The sequence below is a fragment of the Macrobrachium rosenbergii genome, chromosome 41 (assembly GCF_040412425.1).
Source record: "Macrobrachium rosenbergii isolate ZJJX-2024 chromosome 41, ASM4041242v1, whole genome shotgun sequence".
NCBI lineage: Eukaryota > Metazoa > Arthropoda > Malacostraca > Decapoda > Palaemonidae > Macrobrachium > Macrobrachium rosenbergii.
In genome coordinates, this window is record NC_089781.1 from 11,555,947 (window position 1) to 11,577,389 (window position 21,443).

A 21,443-nucleotide genomic window follows, 5' to 3' on the forward strand; every position below is an offset into this window, starting at 1 on the left:
ATGCGGAGGTTTGGTGAGACTCATTAACACAAGCGACATATACCAGTGAGGAAGTTTAAGAGATGATGGGAAACTTATTTTTTGAAAGACAGTCACCTTGTAGATAACACGAGTTTACATATCATCTTTTTGTTTTAATAAGAGCAAATATTAATGGAGTTGGCTTTCACTAACGTGATAAATTTTGATTTAATACAAATTTACTCGTAAGCATTGTTTTCAAATCAGCCACATGCCTGGGATAGTCCAAATTTGCACTGGTGTCACAAACAGCCATGCCACCTAGTGGCAAGAGTGGAAACCAACCCAGGGTTCCCAGAAGTGCAAACTAAGTCTCTTATTGTGAATTCAAGTCCATTTGACACAAGTATTGCTCTCAAGTGGGGTGGGGATGGATGGATGGAAGGACAGTTGCAGATGATGACCAGTTGGGAGTAAACAATGAGCGCACACAGTGCAGAATTTGAATACAATACAGTAAAGTGAAAACTTGTGTATTTGGTGTTTTTGTGACCTAATGTATTAATAATATTTCTTTAAATATTATAATAACATTTGTCTTTAAAATTTATTATAGCACTGAAATCTTCAAAATATGCAAATTTTCTCAAGAGTCCAGGAATATAACTCTATTATTAATGTTGTTATCCAAGGGAAAATTGTTTGAGTAACATGATTTAAATAACATATTATTCAAGAGGTAACTGTACTGGAAAAGTCTTCTTGGATCCACACTGAAGAACCCACTTAGTGCCCATGAAATTCAAAAGACTTTAGGCAGTGTTCACACCAAGGGAGTCGTGTTAAGTCACGTCAAGTCACGATAATTCATTTTGACCAAATCCTGTTCACACCAAATGCGTCAACCTTTTTTATCTTTATATTGCCACAGTAGGTTATGTTGAGAATGGATGCATATTCTCTTGCTAAAATTAATGCTTTGCTGTGGCTTTTTTGTCGCAGATGTAAAAATAAACCTCAAATCTGGTACCACTGAAATTTCGAATATTTCATTACCAGATAATTCTGGAGGAGCTCCACATCTAGTTTTGGGGTTTGAACCATGTAAAAACCTTTAATATCAGGTTTTAGTATATTAGACTACGTGAAGAAGTGAAAAACCTACCAAATCTTACATAATTATTATAAAATATAGGCCTATGGGTAGAAAGGGGATATTGATAATTTCGGCTATTTTGAGCGGCTAAGTTAGGTTAGCCTATAGTTCATAGTGATGTATAAGCAAAATATATTGTTCAGAGCATAATAAATGGTTCAAAGTGAATAAAACTGTTGCCTTTACTTGTACATGACATGGCAGCATCAGCTTCTTTCCATAAACTGACAATGAAGTCATAGATAGCAGGGTGCTCCTGTACTAAGTTTATTTGTAGTTCGACCAGCATACTTGCAAACGGCACGTGAGACTCACTTGACTGACGTCAAAAATAGGTCCAGCTCTATTTGTAACTTGAAGTGACACGACGCAGTGTGACATGACTCAACGCATTTGGTGTGAACGGTTTCTTTCAAAGGCCCATACAAATCAGTGTTAAAACTGGGTTGGCGATTCATGATGCGTCATGAATTATCGTGACATGATGTAACTCAACTCGACGCGACTCCCTTGGTGGAACGCAGCCATAGTTTGGGATGCTCTAAGCAACAGCCATAGATGATGCTTTAAATCTTGCATCTGATAAGAAATTTAAATACACAATAATATATAGTGACTCAAAGATTGTTTTAGAAGCCCTAAAGAAGTTTAACCCTACCCATCCCTTAATTCAAAAGGATCAGGAATGGCTTTTTTATCTTTCTGTTCGCCACAAATCAGTAAAGTTTTGTTGGATTCCTGGGCAGACTGGTCTAGAAGGGAACGAACTGGCTGATAGTAAAGCAAAGGATGCTGCAAGTTGTGATTTCTTAATTAATAAGGTGTCACACTTGGATATGCGTCCAGTCATCAGACAATACATTCGTACAAAGTGGCAGCAGAGATGGACTTCCCCCATTTTATCCACAAATAGGAAGTACAGAAACTTTAGAAAAAGTATCGATTTTTGGAGTTTGGGTTTTAATTGTAACAGAAGATTTGAGATCATCCTAATACGGCTTAGGATTGGCCATACCCGCTTCACCCATAGCTTTACAGTATTTTAGAGGGAGCCAGTTCCCCAGTTTGTGCTCACTGTGGTGGTCAGCTATCTGTTGAGCACATGCTGGTGCACTGTCCTAAATTTAATCGCCGTAGGGGAAAGACTGGGAAGACTATTTTAGAAATTTTAAATGATGACGTTGAGGTAGATAACCTTATGAGTTATCTGAAAGAATCTGGTTATTTTAATGAGATATGATTTCAGTATTTTTGATAATGATTTTAGTCATATTTATTCTTATACTAAGTATATATTTTGAATATAAAAGTTTAATATTACTTATTTTTTGTTGGTTCTATCTAATATCATTCTTTACTTTTTACGTTCATATTTTAACACTGAATTTTACAAGTACAGTATATCATCATTCACCTATTCATTATCAATCATATCATTAATTTATATATTTCACCTTCATTACGGCGCTGAATAATCCTGATGGGTTCCGGCGCTTAGTCTTCAAGATCTAAATTCCATAATCAATCAATCACTCAATCAATCATAGCTCTTGAACCCTGTAGCATTCATGGCCTCTCAGTGTAACTATCCCAGTTCACCATTTGTGATAGTTTTTTATCTTTTTCTTACATGTTTTGTTTTCTGCTTATCTTTTTTTTTGTGTTGGCCTTATTTTTGTCTATGATCTTATTGAGCAATATGGAATTTTTCATTCATTGCATATTGAGACATCCTGATTTGAATTAAAATAAATATATCTCCTATGCCAGTTCCTGTCAGTGTTATTTGCAGAGAGAATTGATGACCAGTATACCTTTTCACTGAAGTAGTGAATAGCATTAGGAACTGTGCAAGAGGGGATTTTGTTTTTTCTGGGGACAGCCAATTGAAGTTGGTTATTAACACCACTTGCCTGACAGATCAGACTGTCACAAACTAGCAGCAGACAGATTGGATAATTTGTGATGCATGTGAATATCACTTGACAAACAGTAGAGACTGTTATTTAAGTTAATCTGCAGTCAGGCATCCGTACTTACAGGTACACGTAATTGCTAAGAATTCTCGGAACCACTGAATGCTTACAAGAAGGAAGATAGATGACTAAGCACTGGAGCCACATGCATTCATTATTTGTGCAGAAGTATAATTCAGATTGAGAGTATTGTCAGTCTTCTAGGATACTAGTACCCTGTTGTCATTAAAGAAAAAAAAATTTGAATGGCATAGGAAAGGGCAAAGTACTGTAATGGGATCAGGAGCACTTGAATTGTTGAGAAAAGAGCTGATGAATGTATGACCACTTCGCATGGAGAAGGAGCTATAGGCTTTTGTAAGTGGAAGTTGAAGAAAATTAGTCACAGAATTTCCTACAAATTTGAATGGAAAAGAAATACTGTAGTACTAGAAGTTTTTTGTTTCAGAAAAATAGTCTTGGTTAATGGTAGTAGAGTTTTGTTTACAGTAGTAAAATTCTCCAAATGGGACATTCATAATTTTACTAATGAGATTGAAAAGTTAAGCAATTAGTAACAGAAAAGGTTTTAGAGCAGTGGAGGCACCATTTCCTTTGTTTGGAACATATAAAGTAGGGGTCTTTAAAAATATACTTGGAACTTGTAAAGTAGGGGTCTTTAAAAATATGGTGTATCCAGTAGGAATCATCAGAATTATTGTACAGTATTTTGAAAAATATAGGTGCTGTTTAGGTTATCTTTCATCTAGGTTAGGGTCAGTGATTAGCTTACAGTGTAAAGCAATTCTGTGGCATTTGATATGACATCATGATTTGAAAGTTAAATGACTTTTCTTTTGAAATCTCAACTTTTCAGATGGAACTCCCACATCACATACGTACCTCAGAGTGCCAGAAGGCCCGTTATTCTAAGTCTGCTATCATTGGAGCAACATTAGGTTTTTTAGTTCCAGTATTATTGCCTTTTGTACATCTAGGCATAATATCTCACCTGTGGGATGAATTTAACTACAAGGTAGACCGCCGAGGATGTTCATGTTCATGTTGGGATACTATATTTAAAGGTATGTTGAATAAAGTGAAAATTTTCTTGGTCCAGTATTCTTTTTGTAAAATTAATTATTCCGTTACCAGAGACTGTTATGTATGTGGAAACAGTAATTAACAGTATATTCCAAAAATATTTCGCAGGAATTGGTTACCCAGAATGTATGAATTTCTTTTTTGAAATACTAGTAAGGTTAATTTAAGAATTTTCTGTCGAGTGTGTTTAACATGTACATGTAGAAATGGATACTTAATTTTATATAAGTGCAGTACCTTGATTAAAAGTTTCCGTGAATTTCTTAAGAGAATACTGTACTTTACTTGAAAACAGATATTGGTGTATTTTGTAAAACATGTATTGTAAAGTGAGTCTGCCAATTTTCTCTTACTAATAGGCTTCTCAAGCTGCAGTGTGATTTGTTACTCTTACTAGAATCCTAAAATCTTTTTTCAGGTTTATGAGCACTGATATACTATATAGATTATAGTGTATAGATATACTGTATGGTATGAGGTCACTAACTCCATACCCATGTCATCTTAGATGGTCACAAGGTCCCAGTGGAGTATGACTCTCATATAAGGCCATTCATCAAGTACTGACCTAATTTAGAGTTGTTGAATTTCATTGACTGGAGGATCATTGGTGTAGCAAAGTTATTACTGATTGGAAATCACTGTGCTGCTAGTCTTCTGACCAGCGGAATAAAGAGATGCTGAGTTTGGTGAGTGCTTGGATGAGTAACATTAAGTGAATGCCAGACAGCATTGTATATGGTACATAGTTTCTAGTTCAGTAAAATTAAGCAATATTGGGTGACCATATTGGTAATCTAAATTCCTTGTTAAATAACCCCCAGACCATCTATAGGACCTTGGGCATGGAGTCAGCAGTGTCATACCAGGAATCAATGCTAAGAAACTTGTAAAATATATTACAGTACTAGCCTCAACAAACAGTAAAGAAACATGCAGTAATAAGATACAAGAAGTCAACAGAAGTAATTAAATGACTAATGCATGCACTTAAAAGATATGATTCATGACTTTCATGAAATTTCTTTTGAAAATTTGTGACGATAATTAGAATGAGTTGAGTAATCACTGTGTTTAATTAGAATGCTGTATTTTCTGCAAATGTTTTGTGCATATAAAATTACTGCAGTTACATTATTTACAGCCACCCATCATGGAAATGTTTAAAATATTGCATGAATTTCATTTTGGATATCGTAAGGATAATTTAAATAAGTTAGGTGATAATTTTTTAATTCAAGGGGTTTTGTAGAATTGCTTGGGAAAAACCGCCTTTCAGGGTATTTTAAATTTACGAGAAATATTCTCAGGTGTGAAATTAGAACCTTCTAACTGTCAAAGAAGGTTACACACTAAAGTTTACTACATTATTAGTTGTATGAATGTAAGATAAGCTTTCTGGAAAAATATAGATTTGATCTCAAATTTCTTTTCTTATTTTCATTACAGGAATATACGAACGTGGGCCGTCTGGATACAAGCATGTATATTTTAATATAACTTCCAACTCATTCAAGATCTGGTTTGTTACAGTGTTGGCTATCTTGCTTGTATATGAATCAGTGAAGAAAGTCATCCGGCTGTACTTTGTAGGCCAGGTATTTAAATTCAGAATTTTGTATTGGATTAAAAACCTGCTTGCTTTTGAAGCTTACATTTTAGAGCTTCTTTTATTATTGCTGCAGCATAGAAGTGCTTATATCAAACAAACCATTGCCTTAGCCTTTTACATGAATTTAAAGTGTTGGTTGCACATCCACATAAGTTGTAAGAGGAAAATTTCAACCCACTAGATTGTGAGAGAAATTCCCTCTTTGTTATCACCCTGCATCACTCCTCTTCTTGTATCATTTTCATTTCAGTTGTACTAGTAACATTAACTCATTTTTTTATGATACTGTTAAAGTAGGGTACTTCAGGATGTTGAATTACAATACAATTCTAATAAAACAAATAATTAGGTAGAACTTCACATCTGATAATGTCATCCTAATCAGGAAACTGATATAAACTTATGTTATCTAAGGCAGCATTAGATAAGAAACAAAAATGTTTATAAATGGAAAGTACAAGTTTCAAAAATCTGTATGAAATTGTAAACTTTGCAAGCTCTAAAAACCAAGATTTTTATTTTTGTGGAGGTTAGTATCCATTTGTAAAAGTTATGTAGTACAGTTGTACTTAATGATAATTTTAATAAAAGTTTTTTTACATACTGTATAAAGTAGAATTATATATATTGTTACATATATTATTATTCTATTATAAAGTATGAACATTACGATCATGTGCCATTTACATTCTGGTAATGTTTACATCCTCCAAATCATCATTGCCATTAGTTGCTACATGAAATGCTATTCAGAGATTCATTTTCTGTAAATAAGCAAAGCTTTGATATAAGAATGCTGTTTACCAATTATTTATAAATGCGGTAAATTTTAAGTGAGGGAAAAACGTGATTTCCATAATTTTGGATGCTGCTTATGCGTATTCCAAAATGTTTTGCATCCTACATGTTACTACGTAATGTCTTTTTAGCTGCAGCTACAACCTGCGGCTTAAATTTTGGGGTACACTTTCTAAGACTTTCTTTTATACTGTGTGAGAGATGAATAAAAGTTTATTTTCACTTATAAAATTACCACTGGGAATTAGCAAATTTTTAATAAATTGATGACTGTGATGCATCTTAAAACGTGCAGTAGTTACAATAATTAACATCAGCAAACAGCTGTTTCTTGATTTGGTTGTTTATGCCAGTGTTTTGTGTGAAATAATAAGTGGTTATTAATTATGAGAAATAGTAATGAACTATTAGACAGGCCATAAGATTGGTAAATCTGGGTGATTGTATGATGAATCACTTGTAACCTACCAAATGTGCTTCTAGGCGTGTTAATTAGTCAAAGTTTACTTAGATGTCATATGTATCACCAGTGGGATTTACCAAAACTGTGATAGGCACTGTAAGCTTAGCCTAGTATAATCTACCAAAAATGAAACTTGCACATTAATCATAGCCTAGTGCAATATATTGAAAACACACTGTACTTGATACTAGAGTTATGTAATGAAATGATTCTGTGGGGACAAAATTTTAAAGGACATATGATACATGGGATTGGATGATCAAATTGGGGAGCAGGCCTCTGTTCTGAAAACTGAAACACAGCTGCCCCAAAGGTTTTTGGATAAGGATTGTGAACCTGTACCATTACATAAAAACCTCAGCCATTTACTAAGCTTCTCACTCCATCTTTAGTTGAGCACAGATGTCTCCTTCCTGTAGCAAAGATTCATATTGGTGGAGGCAGTTCAAAGATGCAGGGTGGTAAACTTTGCAAAAGGGATCTCCCTAACCATATATTAGATTGGAGTCATTATCCTCCACTAAATAGAATGACTTTTATTCCTTTCCAGAAGAATGAACATTTTGGGCTAGCCTTTGGAGATTAAGAATAAGTCTGCAGTTTACTTAGAATATATTTTATATTGAACTAAATGTGGATATGTGGTCGGCATTTCAAACTGAGGTTTTAAGTTATCTAAGGCAATACAGTATGCCATATTTACCAGCTTATCAGTTCACCAGAATGAAGCACATACAGATGTCTTGTTTTCTTTCATAAGAATGAATGTATAAATGAATTATTGTCTTGTGAATTCTTATTAAACAGTGAATAGGTGTTCCTCTGTATGAGGCTTAATTTTTTATTGGTTGGCTATGTGTTAGAAATTAATTCTCAAAGACTTGTACATGTACAAGTAGCAGCAGGTATGTTGATGGCATACCCACACAAGCATTTTGTTCACTTTGGATGAGTGAATTTTTAACTTCAGTACTGTAGATTTTGGTCAGATACTACAAAGTATATTTTTTAGTATAAATGCTGTCCATATAATTATAAAAAAAGTGAATTATTCATAAATACAAACAGTGCATCTACCAGAAGAATGTGCAAAGCATGATATAAAACACAGGAAATTGTTTTAATTTAAACTTAATATTTCACATTTTATGGTTCAGTGGAAACTTATTGTATTGCATTTATTTTACTGTGTACAAGGGCATGAATAAAGCAGCAAAAATTAATATTTTTAGTAACTCAGTATAAAACAAAATAAATCAGATATAAAACCTTCAAATGACAACTTTCAGGGATTTTGGACCGGTATTACTCTTGCTCTCCTTTGACATTTGTTACTGCCAGACTTATGTCACAAATGCATTAAATAGTTGGACAGCAGATATTTTATTATTATTTTGAATGTTTTGTCTTAATAAAAGATCCCTCAGTTGTTAAGTCAGGAATAGGTGAAATGCAAACATTGTACCAGACTTTGTGTTGGTTATGTTTGCTGGGGTAGGAGATACGCTGAAATGTTCTGAGCTATTTCAGTTCACAGCCATAAGCTTATCTGTAGTGTAGCTTTAACAACCTTGATGCAAGTTCATTTTGTGTGATTTAAGTTGTGCTGTATTGCTGTACATGTATTAATGATTATTATTAGTTATGTCAGCTGAATATATGAGTTAGGTGGACTGCAGGTAGCTACACGTTACCCTGCAACTTAGCTGTAAGTCTCCAAAGTCTTCTGCACTTGCCCTCCTACCTTTGATACTGGCTCTTTGGCTTCTGGCTAATTTCTGAACAGTTTTGGGGAGGAACAAAGTGTGTCCTTTAGGCTGGCAAATATGAATTTTATAAAACATGAAATTTGTCTGAAAAAATTTAATTTTTACTCAGCTAACTAGTACTATATTGATATTTACTCAGTACAATTTAAAGCTTGTAAATGCATATTTTGAAAGCCATCTTGATTATTATTGATCTGTGCTACTTTATAATCTGTCATTCTTCATGTGATATTATTTCCAGTGATGTGCAGGCTTGCCTCTTTTCTTAATTTTGTAAAAATTCTGCCAATTAAATATCAGATCCTCTGCTTAAACTAAGATATACTTATCTGCTTCCCATAAAATTATTACGAAATCTACAATCTATGAGCAGATAATTTCAAAAATCATATAAACATAATAGAGCAAAAGCTTAAGGGTTGCATATATTTAGTCAGGTTTCTCAATTCTTACCAGTCTTACTTCATTTATAAATATTTTGTAATTACAACACTGTTTCGGTTGAAATTTACATTTCATATTCTTTAAATTTTAGATACAAAAATTTCATTTCTTCTGAATTATTCCAAGATCTGAACACTGCCCATTGTGCTATTCGTGAACCACTTGAACACGATAGTTTTTCAAGACTGCCGTAAACTGGACCCTGATGGAAAATTTTTCTTCCAGAGGTTAACCAATGATAACTTGCTTTCTGATGTCTGAGTGAAATCTATGGAGTCTCAAACACTTATTTTAGTTAAGAATTCATGCTTTTTCAAGAGGATAAAGAGTATACTGTAATTGTATGGTTTGCAATAGACAATGTAATGAACCATTGTTATGAAATATAATCAAGAAGTACAGTACTGTACTCTATTCAAGTAGTACTATATAGTATATATAATGTACATGCTCCTGTATTTATCTCTATTCCTATTCTATATTAGATTCGATGGGAATTTTTATACAGTTAATTTTAAGGCTTCCATAACATTGGTTGTAAGGAGGTGATAGCAGTTTTGGAGGAAGTGAAGTGTTTAAAAAATATTTTAACAAACTGTCATAGAATTTTAACCTCTTCCTTCCATTTTTTTCATTAGTTCTGTTTTGACTTATGTTTATCATACAGTATTTTTTTATTTACTGTAGTACTTCATGCTGTTTTCTTCATTTCATGTTTTTGTTGTTAAATAAAGGTATTATTTTTATGGTATATACTTTAGTCAGTTTTTTGCATTTGCTACTCATTTGGAATCTGCTTTCTGTTTTACTCAGACTTAATAGGTTAGATTATTTTTGAACTGTTTATATAATATTACTGCGTTACTTTAACATGCTCTTTTGTTCCAACTAATTGCTTATGCCTATATTCTTCTCCAGCTTATATATCTGATTATATATAGTACTGCAAAGGCAAAAGTTCCGTATTGTAAAGGCATACTGTATTCTGTGCTATAGATTTTTTATTTTTATACTATAAATGCTCTACATATAATTTAATTTCAGTGCTTGCTTTAGTTATAGTTTGAGCATCTCTGTTAAAGTAGTCAGAAGTACTGGCCAAGCTATACAGTTAACTGGTTGCTCACTGCAGATTCGGACATCTATGTTTGTACTCCTGTTGGCCAGTGTTTACCCCCATTATTATTCGTGGTGGTCGTACTTCAACTACTGGAATGATGATTTCTACACCCAGTGGAGCCACCAGCTGTTCTTCTCTTTCACAGAGCTTGCTTCAACTTTGGCCGTTGTTTATCTGTTGGACAAGTATGTTGAGAATTTTTTTTACCTTAGTAGTGCCTTACAAGACTTTCTCATATAATATACAAGCTGCAACTTTTACAGTGTGGTCACTGCATGTGATTTTCATGTAATGAACTTTAAGAACAAAATATTTATCTTTAGTACATATGTTAGTCTCTCTTTTAAAATTCCATTCTGGGTTGGCACGAATTCGTGATTAATTTAATTGTACTATATAAGAATATTTTATTTTTTCCTCACAAATTTATCAGAAACTTTACTTAGTTCATTGGTTAAAGCATATTCTTAGCATTTTAGATGATTTTTATTGTGGCTCTGTAACGTAGGGTGTGCATAAAATTGTTTACCATATCAAGATGGACAGGTAAATACAGTAGTATTTTTCCAGTTAATTTTGACCTATGCATTGTATAACTTGTCTTGAGATATGACTATTCCTTGGTAATTTTATAAAAGTCTAGATTTTTGGTAAATGACAATGTCCCAAAACTTGAGAATGTGAAAGGGTAAACTGTCATATGTATTAGAAGTAAAGATTCAAGCTTATTTTAAAAGGAAAATAAAACTGCTGGCTATAAGGTAAATAGAATTTCTTGTGAATTATTGAAAATGTAGAAGTTTTTCCTCTTCCAAATATGGTTTGTAAAAAGATTTTCTGTTTTGTACTAATCAATTAACATTGTTTATTCAATTCATCATTAGATTATAACATCAGGGTGAGAAATAGCCTTTTGTGAGCTGAATTGTACTTTCAGCATTTTGTAACTTAAATTTTGCCTTTACTGAAGCAGCCTGTAGATGCTCATTCTTAGCAGTATACTGTAGCTTGGCTGCCATAGAACCACAGTATTTGTTGAAGATTCACCATCTGTGCTAACTTTACATATCTAGTCTTTGGTTTATGCATTGGGCATGCAATATTTAATTAACAAACATTTCTAATTTTATGTGCATATGGTCAAGAGGTTGGTTTCCCATCGTAGGATATTTAAATGTTCTGCATTCTTTTGTGCAGAGAAGAGAGCATGAAGCATATATTCATTTCAGGGCTTCATTAAAAATGTGAATAAAACTTCAAAGATGTAAAAGTTAGACATAAAGACATATTTTGCTTTGTAGAGGGGTACTGCTGACAGTGTGCCTTTTGAAACACTGTAGGTGATACCTAAGGTTTTTATTTCAGTGCCCTTTCTGCTCCGCAGCATAGCTTTCTGCATTATGCTTTGTATCTGTTCCCTTTGGTTTCTTCCCATCTAGCTCACAGTAGGTAGGGTACTGCCTCAGTGTACTGTATATGGAACACTGTTGATGGTACTAAAGGTTCTGTGCAGGATCCCTTCAGTTACAGCTGCTTTGCTATCTGCATTGTGACCGACTGGTTTTGTAAAGCATCTTGATAGTAGTACTAATAATCTTTTCATTCATTTAGCTGCCCAGGTTCTGTAACTTTACCCTGTTCCAGTTTGTAAACATCATACAAGAACTGTTCCTTTGGATCATCCTGGTGAGACTAGAAATTTAACGTAGGGATTTGATTATGTGTAATGGTAATGTGGCAATAACATTTTGTTTTTGGAACCCTTAATCCATTCATGAAAACCTTAGGAAGATAATGTACAGCTTAGCAAACAGAGAACACTCCCATACAGAATTTGTATTAAAGTGCTATGAGAAAGGAACACTGATTCATAAAATTTAGTCAGTATAAGAAGAGCATAAATATTTTGTCTGTTCTTATAACTATTGTATAGCACTTCTTGTTTTTTTTTTGAATAAACAAACATGAAATATGTTTTCAAAACAAGCAATACCATTGTTACATATAACTATTTAATTGTCCTTTGGGGCAGCATTGGTGAGTGAGGCAATCCCACTTAAGAGGGGCTTGCTCTCCCCCATAATTTTTCTCTCACTATTTGCTTGGTTTCCAAATGCAGATCTACTTCTTTGTTGTTATCTGACACTTACATTTTGCTCAGTTTGCCTTTGTTGTATTTTCTTATTTTCACATAATTTTGGATATTCATCTGCACTCATAGACACCTTTGGAGAGTGTACCAGTTAGTTGGAGGAACATTGGCTGTATAATAAGAAATAATAAGAAGTATATAAGCATGAGTTAGGTTCCTTCTGTGTTGGAGCAGGAAAACCCATCCTCAGACGAACAGATTATGCTCTACATAGATGTGCCACCAATAAGTTTTGGTCTCTCATTGTATGTTGTGACTGTGCTTCAGGTTGACTGTGTTGCTTATAATGATGCATTCCATAGGGTTAATAGTCAGGAGGTTTCTGATCCTGTGGAGGCATTATTGTTAAATTACTCAAGACTAGGGTTCCTTAAGGTAGGGTGCAATTGACTGCTGAGTGTTGCCTCTACCTTGTTTATCTCATGGTGCTGCACATAGGATGCAGCCAATTATAGTCAGACCAGAATTTTATGAAAAATGGCTGTTGTTGCTAATGTTGCCACACTTCTTTTAATCTAGATCATGTGACACATTGCATTCCTTCATTAGGGGTATACTTTAAATTGGTCTTAAAACCTTACTTATCTCAATCTTATAACTATAGAGACTTGTTTCAGATATCACTATTTTTCTTTATTTCACAGAGAAACTTTGTCTTGCAAATGTGATATTGCTCCATAATATTCATTTTTGAGATGAATCTTACCTCTCTATTATGATAGCTGTAATTACCACATCAGATTGGAGGATGATAGTGTGTGAAAACAAAAATATTGATAGGATTGTTTAGTTTGAACTATCTATTTACCCATCCCCTTTGGGTGATTCAGTGGACCCATCTCCTTCGGGTGATTCAAGTGTCTGCTGTTAACCAATCAGTTTTTTTTTTGTAATCGGCCCTTGAGGTTGTTGATTCTTTTTTTCTTAGGAACCAATGTTGAATTTGCTGAGGGATGCCAAGAGCAGTGATCCAGTTTAACAATCTTAGGGGAGTAAACCAAACAGTTACTACTTAACCTAAATTTATTTCCGCATTGTTTTATTTAATTTACAAGCAAGCCACAACCAGCACAAGTTCACCTCTGTATTCCTGTGGACAATAATTTACTGGATCAGTCCATACCTAACCACACACTAACTTTCAATCATTCCAGAGGAAAGTTTCATAAATATATACAACCTGATGGTCATCAATTTTCTGTACTGTACGACTTTTTCCTTTAACATGTAGGTACACCAAAAAAAAGTGAGTATATACAGTTACACAAAAAAAACAAACAAACCTCCAATACATATAAGTCAAACAAATTGCTTCTGGAATATTTACTCCGTTGAGTTTTTTCACAAAAGCTGTAAAAATTTTTCCAACATACAAGTGAAATTAGGTAAAAGTCTTCTTTTCAAACTGGTTAGTCTTCAAACCCACCCACTTTCCCTGATGAAAAGACATGGGATTGTGGGGTGAACATTTATCTTGCACAGACCTGGTGTGTAATGAGGAAGATGGCTGACAAATGTTGTCACATCTGTGCGAGTGGGACGTAGAGAGAGCCAAGGCAGTCGTTGTAGGGCAGGAGATAGAGCCCTCCTGTCCTGAGTCATTTATATTCTATCACTGTGCCAACAAGCACTATTCTGGCCGGAACCAACTATAAGAGAAATCTTTGAAATTGGTTGGTCTGTCTAATGGAGCCCTGGGGGCAACCATGAGAGTGTAACTCCTTTGAGGATGAACAGTGGCTGGTTCTCTGATACATTTGTTGATTGCAAAAAGATATTTGACAGCATCCACAGGCCACATACCAATATTGTGGGAGATCGGACATCTCAAGGTGTTTCAATTTAACAAGTACATATATCTGAAACTATTACTGAACAAAGCAGATGCAAAGTTAATGTAATAGAGTTCTGACAAATGATTGTGTATTAAATAGTGGGGTGCTACAAGGGAACGTTTTGTCACCTTTGCTGTTTTCCCCTGTGTGGGGATTTCGTAATGGAAAAAAAATGGTTGGAGATGGAGAAAAATCAGTCATTGCAAGGTGTATAATTAAGTGAGACGTATTGATAGATTATTTATTAAAATACAAAAGTATTCATAGTAATCGATATTTTCTGTGTCACCTTGCCTTGTACTCAGCTAGTCCACCATTAGCTCAACACCTAAGGTTGAGGAACCAAGTACTGCAAACTCAGGCTTTCCTCTTTAATCATCTTATGTCCTTTTGTGTTATAACCTAATTTCCAATACCATCCTTCTTGAGGCTTCTTGAAAAGAAGTTTTTTGAAAGCTGGGGTATTCTGGTTCCTGGGTTTTTACTTCATTGCTGTTTTTTTTATGACCCCTAGGCTTCTGTATTAATTTTAATTTGTGGATGTAAGGGTGCACTCCCAGGAATGTTGTCAGCCTTCCTGCTGGCTTGGTCTCTTTAAACTATTAAGCTCTCTGTAAGCTATTAAGTTGCTCCTTCAGCCTTTTAAATTGCCTGTTGAACCCAGAACAGCTTCCAGGTGTCATTGATGAGTCAGCAGCCATTATGAGAAGTTTCATTTGAAGATCATTGGATTTTAGCAACTGACTTTCCTTCACATCACTGATCATGATTAGATTCTGTAAAGGGCAGAGGAGAATGGTAAATATCCAGCAGATCCCCAAACTTGTGCCAGACTGCTACATGCCATGGTAAATCTCTCAACCACTATGTATGTTTTCTTCCTGTGCATTCTACAGGAGACACAAAGATATAACTGCTTCTTATGTTAATCTTTTATCATGATTGTGGTTTATAGAAATCAATTAGAGGTTTGTGTCTGTGAAAAAACATTATCTTTGAAAGATGTGTGGTTTATAGAAATCAATTAGAGGTTTGTGTCTGTGAAAAAACATTATCTTTGAAAGATGTTAAACTAGACCATTCAAGAAATAATTTCAAATGTAGACCACAAATCCTGTAATGTTGTTGCTTCTTCCTGTAGAGACAATACCTAAGTGAATTTCACATATCTTTAGAATCTTGTGATATGTTATTTAAGTATTTCTTAGCAATTCAACAGTGTATGTTGTTCTGATGTGTATGAGTTTAATTGTGAATTGAACAAATATCATCTCAACTTTGTTGGTATCAGCAAGTTAGTTTCCATTTATTGTCATCCAATTGTTATTTTCCATTTTGTTTGCTGTGAGATATATGTAATGTTTTGGCTTTTTTCAATCTTACATTCACTCTTGTTGGCTTTTACTGGTACCTATGAGTCAGGGCACCAGCTTATTTATTATTTTGAGGTACACAATTGTGATGGTTTTTTTGTGATTTTTAAAAGTACTGTATATGTATGTGACTTGGTGGATTTGATAAGGTTTTGTGTCTCAATAGATAAAGCCTGAAGTCCACTTAAGTAGATGATTTTTAAATATTACTTCTAGAGTACTTTTAACTATTTCCCAGGGTTTTTCTTTTTTAATTCACTCCAACCTGAAAAAAATATAAGTACTGTTATTTTTATCTCAGAGAAGGTTTAGTGAAAAAAATCAGTTTTTCATTTGACCAGTATATTGAAGGAACCTTGACTTTTTTAAATTTAATTTCAGGCAAGTAAATATTACAGCTCGGAGGGTGTTGATCATCATAGACATTGCCATTTTACACATTCTGTCATCAAGCTTTGACCAATTTGTTGATAATGTTGTCAATGGTAATGGAATGTTACATCAGGTATGTTGCTAGATATGCATGGGATTTCTAATATTTGTGTTCATATAAAACAATCTATTGCCTTAGGTAGCCTCCTGCTTCAGGTTCAAAATCTTGGTTGCCTTTCTTTGTTATCAAAAAAGACAATTACTCCACTACTTTTTATTAGATGAAGCACGTCATCTTTTACCTGTTCTCGTGGATTAAACTTCTAGTCTCTTATGATGCATATTCATACTCACATTCTTTATTTTTGATAGCGTAGTCGCTGTTTCGTCCTCAAGGAGTTACCTTCCATGGTGTACCAGAGCTCTATGGTGACCAAACTAATATCAAAGAATTCTCTTCTAGTTGGTCTTTTGACCAGGTATTGTGTCGTAATGATTAACATTATACCACATGATGGAGTATATAATGGACTCAAAGATAAGAGGGCACGTTCCCTTATCTTCAGCGAAGCTGAACCCAGTTTTTCCAACGTCAAAAGAACTTGCAAGAAAGAGAAGTGACTATTGCGCATGCGCATCCATCCTATTGTTTACAGCCGGGCCCGTTAAAAGACCAAGGAGCCATTACTCTCTGTTTGGTCTAAAGCGAACGGTTCACTTTGTTACCAGCGCTCTGAAAAAATTCGACTTTTTTCTCCATTTTATTATCAAGGATTATGGAAACATCAAAAATAACAAGATAAGTGCTCAATATTAACTTCCAGTTAAAAGGTTTAATTGTAAACTTCTGGAATTTATATAGTTTCGTAGTGTTGATTGCTACCTAGTTTTGTAAAACAAAAAGTGTTTTAATTTCTAACTAAATGTTTTAACTAAAAGAAATGTTCCACAAATTATTATTATGGAAAATCCTTTCAGATTATATGATGTCTACAGTAATCTAGGCAGTAAGTGGAATAATTCAAACTAGATTAATAGTGGATGTTGTCTGTAGCCTACGTACATCCTTTGATTACATATCCTAAGTGGCCTAGCTTAGACCGAGGACCCTAGGAACAGATAATAACAATATCTGGGCAAAGTAAATCTATAGCTTAACAATGAGGCTACATATTAGTAAAAATTTTTTCCATTTTATATAAACTTGTGCACTTAAGCATGAGTTAAATAATCCAGGACTAGCCTAGGCATTACCTTATATCAAGTTAAGTGGTAACTTTTCATGAAACATCCCATTTTTTGGACTAAATTGTTAGCCTAGACCATGTTATTAGGACTAGATGAAATCGTAATCTTTGCTGGATGAGTTGGAGAAACCACTAACAGAAATGATTTTCTTACCTGTTTCTATAGCATTAAAAACTAAAGAAATCACCCTTTACCAGGTCAATGAAAAATGGATCTCTACTTCCTTTTTGAATAAGACCCAAATTGCTCACCAAGTAGCCTCATCAGAATTTTATGCTAGGCTCCGACTCCTTAGCATTATAACCTCTACCACCTTGCTGGAAGTTGCCATCTTAAGGCTTCCAGAACATCCCAGGATAATTTTATCTGTTTAGGCCAAAAGTCTTATGAGAACCTGATGGGAAGCACTCTTTGACTTCCTAGAATGGCACATAAAATTGCGAATGGAAGCATTGGAGAGCTCCATCAAATCACTCTCCAATGTCACTGCATTATTACATTCTAACCCCTTCTGTAAGGACCTGTTTGAGGAGTCTGTTGTGGTTCAACTCAACGAGCATGTCCACCAACAGAATTGTAGTGTACGCTTTTCTGGGAAAAGGGGGATTCAGGAAACAAAGAACCCAAAATTTCCCTTTACCCAACCCCAAAAAGGGCTCACTTTGATCAAAAATCATATTAGCCTTCAGTCACCCCCAAGAATTTTTCCTCAAAAAACAGGTAGGTGGTCAGAAGGGACAATTCCCTGCAAAGGGACAACAACAACTTCAAGGCCATCCTTTTTCACAAGGTCCAAAAACCATCTCATAAGGGGAAAAAGGAAAAACAACACCTGGAATGTCTGTCAGAGGTGAAGGCAGAGGAGGAGGCAGATACCAAGAGGAATTATATTGGTTGGGGGTCAGCTTCGATGACATCACAGGCAATGAAAGATTTTACTAGGGGGGGACAGTATTATTTATATGTACAGAAAGGTCCTGTTAATGGGGCCTATAGAGAAACTTGCGTATATTCGCCAACAAGTGTGTGTCTCCAGTGTCCTCAAAAGGGACTCATCCAAAAGAAGAGTGATCCTCAACCAATCAATATTGAACAAGCACATTGTTTGCTGAAAGTTTTGGATAATTACCGTTGCCTAAGTACATTGAATCATTTCAAAAAGGGACTCGGACAGTTTCTTTGGATCTGAAAGATGCACACTGGCCCATCTTTATAGCCATTCCCTTCCGCCCCTTCTTAAGGTTCTGAATAGGGAAAGATACATACAGATTCAAAGTCATGTCCATTGTGCTATACATTGCCGAAAGAATATTTTTCAAAACTAGCAACGGTATTCGTTCGAGAACTCAAACAAAAAGATCTGGGGGCCCACAAGAAAAGAGTGCTTGAAAAACCTAAGAGCAATGGTCAACAGACTACAGTACAGTCAAAAGGTTTTATTATAAATTTGAAAACATCCTGCCTCATGCCCAGCAGAAACTTTCAGTGGCTGGGACTATGTTGGGATACTCTTCATGGCCTGTTGTCTCTCCCCACATACTCAAAACAGAATAAGGCAAGTCCTCAAAAGGTTCCTTGCACAGCCCAGAGTTTCCAGATGGCAATCAGAATGTATGATGGGCCTGCTGCAGTTCTCGTCAGTAATAGATCCAATACATAGATTGCAACTAAAAATATGAACAAATTCTGGCTATCACATGCAAGAAAAAAGGTGCGAGACAGACCTCATCAAAAGATTAAAAGAGTTGGGGAGGTACTCCGGCCTTAGATTTGGAAGGAATCTCTGGTGAAACAGGTCACCCTGACTCCTCCATCTGTATGAGTGACAAACTCACAGATACCTCGTTGACAGGTTGGGAGGACATTGGGAGGATTGTCAGGTGGCAGGGAGGTGATCAGCTACTCAGGAATTGTGATATCAGTTTCCTGGAGCTGATGGCTGTCTTTTTGTCTCTCAAAAAACTCAAACCTCCAGAAGAGAGAGAACATAACCTCAATATCCTACGTCAAGAGGTCTGGATCACATTCACCTCCTCTCAATATGGTAATGTTAGCCATCCGTGGGATGGCACAAGCAAGGAAGTGGCACATGTCTGCAGTTCACCTCACAGGGGGTCTCATTGTAATAGCAGACTCTCTATCAAGGAAAATGACAGCCTCAACAGAGTGGATGTTGGACTGCCACTCTTTTCAAACAATAGCCAACATGCTTCTACAACTGGAAGTGGACCTGTTCGCCACATACTAGAATCACAAACTCCTAATATATGTATTTATGGAGTTTATTTTGTTACAAATACAGGCAGTCCCCGGTTATCAGCGGGGGTTCCGTTCCGATGGCTTGGCGATAATGAAAATTGTTGATAACTGAAAATCGGTGATTTTCAGTGCTTATTGGCGCTGATAATCGAGTATCAGTGCCGTTAACTGGAGATCGGTGCCTCTGTTAGGTATGTATCAGCACCGATAAGTGGAAATTGGCACATATTTTCGCTGAAAATCGCTAATATTCGTCGCTAGACAAGCACTGAAAAACCATATTGCCAATAATTGATCCTGCAGATAATCAGGGACTACCTGTATGGGAAAATAAGGTAGATAATCACTTTTTACATAAAGTTTTCAGTTGAAAGTGTGATGGTTGTTGTTTACTTATAAGCATATTTAGTGCTTATGGCTGCAAATGAAAAACCTGTAGCCTACTGAACTATTTGTAGCATACAAGAGAAAAAAATGGTGGTTGATTTTTTTTTGTTTTTAAGTGTACTGTATTTATGGAGTGTATTTTATCACAGATATGGAAAAATAAAGTAGATAATTGCTTTTTGCCTAAAGTTTTCAGTTTAAAGTGTGATGGTTATTGTTTATAAGCATATTTAGTGTTTAAGGCTGCAAATAAAAAACCTGTAGCCTACTGTAGTCAGGTGAGGGAAAAGGGTGTTGCTTTTTTTTTATTTTAACCGTTAATGGACGGGCATCATCATATGAGTATCTATAAAATGTTTTGAGTGATGGATAGGCTGACTCATATGAGTATTAACCCTTAAACGCCTACTGGACGTATCATACGTCGACTAAAATTGTCTGTTGGGTGCCGAGTGGACGCACTGCACGTCGACTACAAAAATTTCAACCTTTGGTCAACTTTGACTCGACCGAAATGGTCGAAAACGCAATTGTAAGCTAAAACTCTTACATTCTAGTAATATTCAATCATGTACCTTCATTTTGCAACAAATTGAAAGTCTCTAGCACAATATTTCGATTTTTGGTGAATTTTTGAAAAAAACATTTTTTTACATCCGCACGTTACGAATTCATGCATCATTTTGTGATAATATTTTCTGTGTGTTGCTTTGATCGTTTTAAAATTTGTTATATACCAAAATCATCGCAATTTAGTGTACAATACAACTAAAAAAAATTAACTCATTAGCTTTAACTGTTTTGCTTACAGCGCGATTTGTATACAATTATATACGTTTTTTTTTCGCTGTCATATATTCCAATATTTATATATGATAATGATATTCTTTTTAATTTCTGACGGTTGCATACTAAACTTCAGGCAATGACAAAAAAAATGAGCCAAAAATGAACTCTTAATCTTAAAAACTAAGCGTGCTGTGATTTTTTGAAAAAAACTTTTTTTCCGCTTCAACGCTAACTCACCGAATGCCGCCGGCATACGGGAGACGTTTTTGTAAATAGGGCTTCGGCGTTAAAGGGTTAATATTACGTGCCATACAATTTGGATGAATTCAGCAGGAAAGATGTCCATAGCACTTCAATGGTCCATAAATGAATTTTGGCAACTGTCGTAGGTCAGCACAGGACAGAGGGGGATCAGTATGCCTTGAGACTTGATGGGGGAATGTATTGCCCCTCTCTATCCCATGTTGTCTTTTTATTTATTTGCTCGTAAATATACCCAGAGATTGCTGTTGGTTTTAGTTCTTATCTTTTATGATAGTATGTCAGCTATAATTGTAATTTTGCAAAAAGTGTAAAGAAATATTAGAAAAAACATGTATACCTCACAAAAAGTTGCTTGCTGCATCTCCCCATCTGAGTAAATCTC

The 21,443-nt window shown here is 35.1% G+C and overlaps 1 protein-coding gene across 6 annotated transcripts in view; it reads left to right on the forward strand.

Moving 5' to 3' along the window:
* LOC136826644 (uncharacterized) overlaps positions 1–21,443 on the forward strand; it is a 44,555-nt gene that overhangs the window by 11,927 nt on the left and 11,185 nt on the right. For 5 of the 6 annotated variants that reach the window (XM_067083976.1, XM_067083980.1, XM_067083975.1 and 2 more), the window contains 4 exons: positions 3,950–4,157; positions 5,626–5,774; positions 10,395–10,567; positions 16,124–16,247. In XM_067083976.1, coding sequence (XP_066940077.1) covers positions 3,950–4,157; positions 5,626–5,774; positions 10,395–10,567; positions 16,124–16,247 — 654 coding nt within the window. Of the gene's footprint in view, positions 1–3,159; positions 3,451–3,949; positions 4,158–5,625; positions 5,775–10,394; positions 10,568–16,123; positions 16,248–21,443 lie in introns of all 6 variants that reach the window. The other variant, XM_067083979.1, reaches the window with a different exon arrangement.